This window comes from Vollenhovia emeryi, unplaced genomic scaffold (assembly GCF_000949405.1).
Source record: "Vollenhovia emeryi isolate VEMERY1.0 unplaced genomic scaffold, V.emery_V1.0 DF939207.1, whole genome shotgun sequence".
In the NCBI taxonomy this organism is placed as follows: domain Eukaryota; kingdom Metazoa; phylum Arthropoda; class Insecta; order Hymenoptera; family Formicidae; genus Vollenhovia; species Vollenhovia emeryi.
In genome coordinates, this window is record NW_011967159.1 from 702,549 (window position 1) to 711,569 (window position 9,021).

A 9,021-nucleotide genomic window follows, 5' to 3' on the forward strand; every position below is an offset into this window, starting at 1 on the left:
CAAGTAAGAGATATGGATGTGAATTCTCACCGATGGCGTGGAAATACCCGTACAGGGGTTTATATAATTCTCACCTTATCGATGTGAAATTAACATTGCCTGGTTAGTGTGGGAAATTCACACTGTAAACGTGAACGACGTGTATGAATACATACATACGCGATACCTAAACGACGTAGCGATTGATTGTTCTATTATGGTTACGTGTGGCGTCGTCACGACGGTTACATCGCATGTCGTGAAAACAAAACAATATAGGCATCAAAGTTGACACCGCGTTTGTTGGCGTGAATGATTTTCACACTTTCAATGTTAAAATTCACACCGAGTTATTTAACTACGTGGGTATACTGAAACTTGAATGAAACTTCGCACCACTATTTTTTAGAGTGTTCGTGTAAAGGATTTTTTAATTAACATATTAAGCCGATTTTTTCGAAACTTTAAGGGTGATTTATTATACATTCGAACAATGCAAAATAATATTTTATTTTATTTATTTTATTAAAAATTTTTTTAAATTTATTTTATTTATATATTTTATTTATATAATTATAAAATAAATACTATATATTATTTATTTTATAATTATATAAATAAAAGTCATTATTTTTAATAATGACATTGATATTAAATATTTTAAGAATCGCGCCTCGTAAACGGAATTGTGTATTGGCTAAAAATGTAAAGCTTCTAATTTTTGCCTACGAGAACAAAAACATTTTTCGATATTGGAGAAATAAGACAATAAGAGCCAAGTGCGGTACTTGGAGCGCATGAAAACTTTAATTAAACAGATTTCTTAACAAAAAACGCGTATGCTTCGGTCTTTTCTTTGGACCCTTATCAACGCAGCAAATGGAGAGAAATAGTTACATGGAATAAATAAAGAAAATTAAAATACCTACACAAAAGGGGCAAAACGAAGTCACATGATTATAAAGAGTCAACAATAAAATATACAAAAAAAGTTTACCTCTCCATTGGCACGACACTTGTCCATGGGGAGCCATCAGTAAATTAAACTCATCCACAGGAAACCGCTTTTTGCTAGAATGCATTCTACCAAAAATCTTTATGATGAAATTGCATGAAATTAATATTTTTTTAAGTATTTATAAGTATTTATTGAGTACTGTTTTTGGGTATTCAACTTCAATGTTTTTTACTTTCTCGAACGAAACTATTTTTAAACTGTGTATCAAGAACTCCCCAGAACTATGTGATATCTATCCAGTATTCCAATAAAATTTTTGTTCCGACAATAAGAGGCTGCACGAAGTTAGTCCCCCATATTTTTAAAATTCAGTTTCATGTCTTTAATGGTCAGAACAATTTTTGAAAACTAATCAAGAACTCTGGAATGATTTTAAATCTATGCAGTACTAAAAGTATTAATTAAAAAAAACATCTATTCAAAATTTATTTAAAAAATATAAATTTTTATGTACAATAACATAATTATTAATATACTATTGAGATGCAAGGTGTGCAATGAACGGTGTCTTTGCAGATATACCTGCTGCTTTTCCTGCTGCTATACATCTCGAGCTACGCGCTGATAGCGCGTTTTAGGCGCCGGGATCGCGAGGATTACTTGTCAGTGGACGAGGATGAGGCCACCGTGTACAGGATCAGCCTCTGGCTGTGTACGGTCGCCCTGGCGATTTCCGTCGGCGCGACCCTCCTACTTCCGGTGTCTATCGTCAGTAATGAGGTCCTCATCCTGTATCCAAACAGCTACTACGTCAAGTGGCTCAACAGCTCCCTTATCCAAGGTAAAATCTTCAACTGAAAAATTGCAGAAAAAATATATTTCAACACGATTTATTCTCGAGTTATCTAAGAAACAGGTGTACACATTTAAAAAGATAGAAAAGCGCTACCTTGATAGAAGTATTATATATTATTAATATTTCAGTAAAAATGCAGTGAAAAATCATTTTCATTAAAAAGTAACACAGTTTTTAGTTAAATTCCTCGATGAATTCATGCGATATAATCATCTCGAGTTCTTAGTTTCCAGCCTCGTGTGAACGTTATGTCGTAACGATGTAATTTCTTAATCGACAGGTCTATGGAACCACGTGTTCCTATTTTCGAACTTGTCGCTCTTCGTGTTTCTGCCTTTCGCCTATCTCTTCACGGAATCGGAAGGTTTCGAGGGCCATAAAAAGGTAAGACCAAATCCCGAAGGACTTCCAACGAGTTCCTTATGTCTCACCTTTCATAATCACGTCACGATTGCAGGGCGTGATGGCGCGGGTCTACGAGACAGTGACGGTTCTCTGTCTCTTGGGCACTCTCGTACTGGGAATGACCTATGTCCTGTCGGCCCTGTTGGATTATCAAAACTCAAGTTTGCACACGTTGCTCAGTAAGTATACATATCACACGCGAGATTGATAATCTTAAAGATAGACGATAATTTTAGTCGCTTCAATTTACTGCCAAGACGTGGTGACTTGATTTACAGTTCAAAAACTTAATACACACCCATCTTCCATTAATTTCACACACACATACGCTAACGTATTTCTAAATTCTATATAATTCTCCTCTTATATCCAATACGTAACATCTGCTCAACTTATCTGCCCTACTTTACACTGTTTCACCTTACATTATCACATATTGTACAGTCCTTTGATTAATAATCTTATATGCATACAGTCTAGATATATCAGAGCGATAAAGTTACGACGTCGAATGAAACCTGACACCATTTACTTTACAGATTTATGGAGTTATTATCTGCCTTTCCTGTACTCATGCGTCTCGTTTGTCGGCGTAGTAATGCTATTGCGTAAGTATCACGCATCTTCGCATAACTCCGCTATTCGCGGCACAGAAAAATTAATTTGCTATAATTGTCAAATATAATATTTATGTGTACATTTCTTTGTCCGATAAGTCACTTTAATTCGCTGAATCGTTCTGTCCTTAGTATGCACTCCAGTGGGATTCGTACGACTGTTTGACGTGGTGGGGTCGTTTCTTGTTAAACCCCAATTTTTGAAGAACTTGGACGAAGAGTTCTTCGCGTATAGATTAGAGGAAGATTGTATCCGTAGGAGGTGAGCATCTATCTTTTTCCTTGCATCTCTTATCTACATCGAGTATTGCAATTTTGTACTAGTCTCGTTTTCCGTCTAATTCAACGTTTGTTCAGATTGCAGCACGTAAAAGCTACGGGCAAGTCGTACGTGTCGCCGGTGCCGATGTCGCCAGCGATGAGCTGCGGCTGGTCGCACGAGGACGACGAGCCGCTGCTGTGTATAAGTCCAGGTTTGCTGTGTCTGAGGAACGGCGCTCTGCAGAAGGGACTTTCTCAACGGCTGAACGACGTTCAGAGGCGGCGACAGCTGCTGGACCAACAGCGGAGGACCTGGTGGGTCCGGCGCACGTTACTTTACCCGGTAGCGATGCTGGCGCTGCTCGTTCTGTCAACCGCCACGGCCCTATTAGCGGTGCAAAACACTATAGAATTGCTAATAGGCATCAAGGCGTTGCCGTTAAGCACCAGAGTATGTACTTTTAAATTAATCGACTTTCTACTCATGAATTCTGCGCTGTAATTATTATTATAATTGTATTCATTATACGTATATTATATAATTGCAGTCAACGTCACACTAATTAATGTGAAAATGCTGAATTTAATTTTGCGTACTGTAATTAAATAATTGCTAAAAAGAAAAGAATTACAGATTGTCTGAAATAATTTACTTTGCATGTAAATTTAACACTTAATGATTTCATTTGGTCTTTATGAATCGAATCGATTGATGGTATCGTTTTCTCACGGTTGTTTTATTCTCGTTTACGTAGCACGAATTGTAGTTTTACCTCGAATAATTTTGAAGATGTTATTCGTTTTTATCCCGACAGCAATTTACGCTCGGCATCAGCTCCCTGTCTAAGCTTGGGCCCGTCGGTGCAGCAATCGAGGTAGCGGTAATTCTTTACCTGGCCGTAACTAGTGCAATCGGCCTGTACGCTTTGCCGGGCGTGAGAATCGTCCAACCAAGGTTTCGTTCCACGCCGCTCACTCATCTCATCGCAAATTGCGCTCTTTTGCTCGTGCTAAGTTCAGCATTACCACTATTATCGCGAGTTTTAGGTAAGACATGAATCGCCTCAATGTTTCTATCCCACAAAAACGTCTCAGTCCCGGCCATTATATATATGTTCTAAGATAATAGTAAATAATTTATAATAGATAATCGATAATTAAGAAAATTGCTTACTTTCACGACTGATTGTAGATAACAAAATGAATAATGAAATTATTGTCTGTCAATTAAAGGAAGTAATTCTAAAGAATTATACCCTTCAAACAAACCATTTTACACATATATGGCATTTTATTATTGCTTGCTCACATTCTTTCTGGTTTATGCTTTTCCCAGGAATGACAAACTTTGATCTTCTGGGTGACTTTGGACGCATTGAATGGCTTGGTAACTTCAAGCTCGTGCTTCTCTACAATATAATCTTTGCGGCGGCAGCGATCAGCTGCCTGACCACCAAGTTCACGGCGACCGTGCGTAAGGAGATTTATGCCCGTCTGAGGAGCAGCCTGCTCGGCATCTTTAGAACTACTAGCGTCACCGCCGATGCGAAGAAATATTCGTCACCAGGGATGTTTTCTACAAAGGAAGATTAGACTGATTTGTTATATTATTATATAATTAAGGTAAGCAGAGAGAGAGAGAGAGAGAGAGAGAGAGAGAGGAGGGGAGGGGGAGAGAGAGAGAGAGAGAGTGTGTGTGTGTGTGTGTGTGTGTGTCGGGACCTTGCGAAAGTTTGCATGGTTTTTATGTTCTTGAATGTGGAATTACAAAGAACCTCTCGGGCTTCGAAGACATGAGCAATTTATATTATTGTACGACATATGACGTAGGAGAACGGTTGCGGAGTGTTCTCGAATTTGCGGATCTTTGGACGTGCCAATCCTTCGATGCTCTTAAATTCTTGGACTGGACCGAGTCGTTAGATCCTCACGTGTTCGAGCAATTACGCCGAAGTCCTTTGTATTTTCGTATTCCACGATTCCGAAACTGCTCGTTTCTTTTAATTTTTTAAGAACTTATAAATCTAAATATATTAAATATATGACAGTATATTTAAATGAAGATGTCTTGCGTCGTGCTTAAGAGATTGGCTTTTCTAAGATACTTGAACCGGTTGCATTGAAATCACCTGTGATCTAAATGTAATCGTGAAATAGCTTTTCTTTGTTTTTAAGATCCAAATATTTTTAATCGCGTGCTTGTGCCCTCGCGCCGTCGAAAATTGCTGCATTGAAGAGCCAACGAAACTTTCGTGAGAGCCTCTATCGCTTAGAATAAGCAAACGCTAGTGATTATTTGTAATTAGGACGCGCGAGACCAGTCAAGGACATAGTCCGATAAGGACAGAAGACGGTCACATCCGCAATAGCATTAAATATTTATTTATTACATTAATGCTATTTTTAAAACCATGTTTTTTGTCCAAGCCCGGAACGAGGACCTAGCGATTGAACGAGTGTATTATGTGTATATATACAATATATGAATATATATTGTTGTATATACATATGTATATACATATATATATGCATATGCACGTCACGATTGCATGATTTGTTTATTACGAAAGTAAGGACTGCAAGGAGGATACGATATTTTGTACAAGGTGTACAAAATTTTTCATCGATGGCCAGGCAAGAATCTATCTTTCGTGGAAAGAATTTTCGATGAATGTTTATTTGCCTCCGAACATTATTTTATAATTTCCAATCGTATAGAAGCAAGCGCAGTTTCAATTTAAATAATAAATTTTAATGACTGCTAGAAATGAAAAACCTAAGAAATACTATCAATTAGATAATAACGAAAGCGTAAGGAATTGTTTAACATCTCATACGAAATGTTCTTAGACTGAATAAATCGCAATAAAATAAGATTTTCAGAGACTTGTATATGTATATTCTAATTGTACAAAGTGTCTACACAATATATTGTAACGAGTCGTCACGATATTTTAGACATGATAAAATGATGAAAGAAGCTGACGAAATTGTTTTATAAATAGGAAATTATAATACAAATTTCGAAGAATATTTCGTTTTATTAAAACAAGTCTTTCGAACGATATCACAGATGGTAGTTTCTCCCTCTCAATATCATGAGAATTAAATATCGCGACTTCTGTATTAATTAATTGTCGATCCTATTATAGGCCACAGAATTTTCCATCAAGGCGCTAGGATATCTCCAGGTATCTAAATCCGTCATGTTTTAGTTCTAGTCAGATTTTTACAGATATTTACACACTTTTTAATGCGCACGACTTTCTCGCGTCGACGTACCTTTCTTCCGGTTTACTTTGCGTTGGTCTGATAATGATTATGAAGTACTTTAAATCTGTTATATTTATATCTTCGAAGCTGTACAAAAATTAACATTATTCAGTTAAATACAATTCACAAATATATGTATCCATCACTGAATAATACGAGTTTAATTACACATCGCTACTCCGCCGTGGTCATGCTCAGACCAAACTTCTCTAGTGTCTTGACGATAAGATCCGCGTTGATGCCGCGACGCACGACCGTGAAACAGCCCGGGCTCGACACGTCCACCACGGTGGAGCCAATCCGGCGTGCTTCGGTTTGCTTCTTGCAATTCCTGGAATTGTGGAAGACGCCGCCGAGCTCCGGCCACAGCGCGCGGAACTCGTCCGGATGCAGGCTGCTCGGCTCGCTACTGACGTTGGCGCTGGTAAGCGCGAGCGGGCCGACAATCTGTGCGACGCTGAGCACGAACTTGTCGTTGGGCACGCGGATGCCGACGGTGTCGAGGCCCGGATTCAGGTCCCGGTTCAGGGCGGGCGTGCGTCGCAGGCAGATCGTGTAGGGTCCGGGAAGTAAGGCCTCTAGCATGTTGACTGGGATGTCGTCCATCACTCCCCACGCACCAATCTCCTTGACGTTGCTCAAGCAGATCGCCAGCGGCTTTTGCTCGCTCCGTCGCTTGATCTTGTACAGCCGCTGGACCGCCTGCGAATTGGTGGCCAGGCAAGCCAGACCGTACACCGTGTCCGTTGGTATCGCGATCACCTTACCCTGCCGCAACATTTCCGCCGCCATTGCGACGCTCCGGTCGCCGCCGCAGAACAAGTGTTTCTCGTCTGACCCGAGCATCTTCATTTCCCTTCTGGCTCTATTCATGAAGATTTTCATGGGGCCCATCGAGCCGGGACTCATAATGTATCGAACGCTCCAACAACTCCGCACCTGGAGAAGAACCAGAAGCTGCAGAACCTTCTTTTAGAGGTGGGTGAAGTAGTGGAGGGAAGCCTCCTAATATAAGATAGGTTTCTGCTAAATTAGTAGGCAGCGTAACATGCGAGGTATGTTCCTTCATTTTGAATTTTCCTTAATGATAAAAGTTCTTTGCCCACATATTTGATTTCTAGACCATTGCAATCGTGTTTGTACCTTTTTTCCCGTTTTTATCAAAGTTTCATGACAATCTAATTTTGGATTTTATTTTTATAATTTTGATTGCTGTAAAAAAATTACTTTTCATTCGAGAATGGTAAGTACTTCTCTTAAGGCTGGTCTACAATACATGGAGTAAGCTGGAGTAAGGAGTAGGAGTAAGGAAATAAATCCATCTTATTTCTTACTCCTACTTCAGCTCTTAGGCTTACTCTCGGTGAATCAAAATGCCATCAATCAGTGTTACAATTATTTTAAAAATCATGCCCGTATTTCAGCTTCCTTACACCAAAAGCTAGAAGTTAGGGCTCTCCCTTACTCCACGTATTGTAGACCACGCACAACATTCACCTTCTGACGCAATTCTATGCAACCTATAGTGAGACAGCTCTAACCTTCATTCCATTTTTCTTTGAGTTTCCTCAGAAGTCAGCAACAATTTAAAGAGTGACTCAGGTCTAATTGTCCCCTTGCCTCCTGCCTTTGTAAGGTCGTTCTTGCGATTATCTGGTAAATTTACCTGCGAATGAATTCGCGAGCTCAATCGACCCGCCACGTATGAGCACACGCGTGGTTGCAGCATTTGTACAAGGTAGTCATAGGCTCGTCGGCGGATCGCGTCTGCTGCTGTTTGAAGTAGGCGCGCGGATGCGAGCACTTGGGGCAACGTTCCTCCGTCGTCTGCATGCCCATCAACGCGGACTCGGCGTCGTAAATATCGGCGCGCTTCTTACCCGTGAAGTAGGTGCGCACGATTACCGGCGCGGTTATGGTGTAGATGTACGGGCACGTGGGGCACGCGAATCGATTGTCCAATGGGTCTTCCCGGAACCTGAGAAGATTAGCACAGTACGGACAGAATTGTATCGCTATTCTTCGTTCCCGAGAGCTACATGCTTCCCCCGTCAGCGGCATTTACAGAGCCACGATGATGTCGCGTGAAAGTAGAGAAAAACCCGAGTGCCGAGTTCAGCCAAGAGAGCTAGAAATCTAAGCGGCCATCCAGAATTCCAGACTCCAGCTTAGAAACAAATGCTCCCTCTGAAGAAATGAACGTCAACTAAGTCCCAGTGTTGCCAGATGGCTAAAACTCAAGTTCCCCAACGTGTTCAGCAGTTTTCCCCAAATTTGTCGTATTTCGTCAAAATTTCCCCAAAATATAATAATATCAGCAGAAGCAGAGAGAAACCTGGGGCCCGATTCTCGAAATCATTCGAAGAAGAAACGTATACGAATATTCTGCTCTGACAGAAAAGTTGAAAGTCGATTGGTTAAAGCCATGCGAATAGCCAATCAACTTGCAACTTTTCTGTAAGAGCAGAATTTTCGTATACGTTTCTCCTTCGAATAAATTCAAGAATCGTGCCCCTGGAGCGGCCACGCTGGGCGTTTTAGGGCAACTTTCACCAAGCTCCGGTTAACCCAACCGGTCTAGTAACATGCAGGATTGCAACCGAATCTGATGAGAAATCTGATGAGAATCTGAGAAAATATATCAGATTCGGTTGCAATCCTGCATGTTACTA

The 9,021-nt window shown here is 40.3% G+C and overlaps 2 protein-coding genes across 3 annotated transcripts in view; one reads left to right on the forward strand and one right to left on the reverse strand.

Moving 5' to 3' along the window:
• The window catches only part of LOC105561452 (protein LMBR1L), an 11,827-nt gene extending 7,085 nt beyond the window's left edge, over positions 1 to 4,742 (forward strand). Inside the window, exons 2-9 of the mRNA XM_012011446.1 lie at positions 1,514 to 1,778; positions 2,074 to 2,177; positions 2,251 to 2,377; positions 2,738 to 2,806; positions 2,948 to 3,077; positions 3,173 to 3,527; positions 3,892 to 4,123; positions 4,413 to 4,742. Of these exons, the coding sequence (XP_011866836.1) occupies positions 1,514 to 1,778; positions 2,074 to 2,177; positions 2,251 to 2,377; positions 2,738 to 2,806; positions 2,948 to 3,077; positions 3,173 to 3,527; positions 3,892 to 4,123; positions 4,413 to 4,669 (1,539 nt within the window). The 3' untranslated portion in view covers positions 4,670 to 4,742. The remainder of the gene's footprint in view (positions 1 to 1,513; positions 1,779 to 2,073; positions 2,178 to 2,250; positions 2,378 to 2,737; positions 2,807 to 2,947; positions 3,078 to 3,172; positions 3,528 to 3,891; positions 4,124 to 4,412) is intronic.
• Positions 4,743 to 5,952: 1,210 nt separating this feature from the next.
• LOC105561453 (yrdC domain-containing protein, mitochondrial) lies at positions 5,953 to 8,172 on the reverse strand. Of its 2 annotated transcripts, none has more exons than XM_012011447.1 (2): positions 8,016 to 8,172; positions 5,953 to 7,288 (listed from the first exon to the last, which is right to left on the reverse strand). In XM_012011447.1, exons 1-2 carry the CDS (start codon positions 8,076 to 8,078, stop codon positions 6,524 to 6,526), a joined length of 828 nt encoding a protein of 275 aa, XP_011866837.1. In that variant the 5' UTR covers positions 8,079 to 8,172; the 3' UTR covers positions 5,953 to 6,523. The 2 variants fall into 2 exon arrangements, with proteins under 2 accessions (XP_011866837.1, XP_011866838.1); XM_012011448.1 differs by lacking the exon at positions 8,016 to 8,172 and adding an exon at positions 7,891 to 8,002.
• Positions 8,173 to 9,021: the final 849 nt, after the last annotated feature.

Coding starts and splice junctions, on each gene's coding strand:
- LOC105561453 (XM_012011447.1), bottom strand. CDS start 8,078: ATGCTGCAACCACGCGTGTGCTCATACGTGGCGGGTCGATTGAGCTCG. Junction 7,289..8,015: donor GCTCGCGAATTCATTCGCAG/GTAAATTTACCA, acceptor GTTCTTCTCCAG/GTGCGGAGTTGTTGGAGCGT.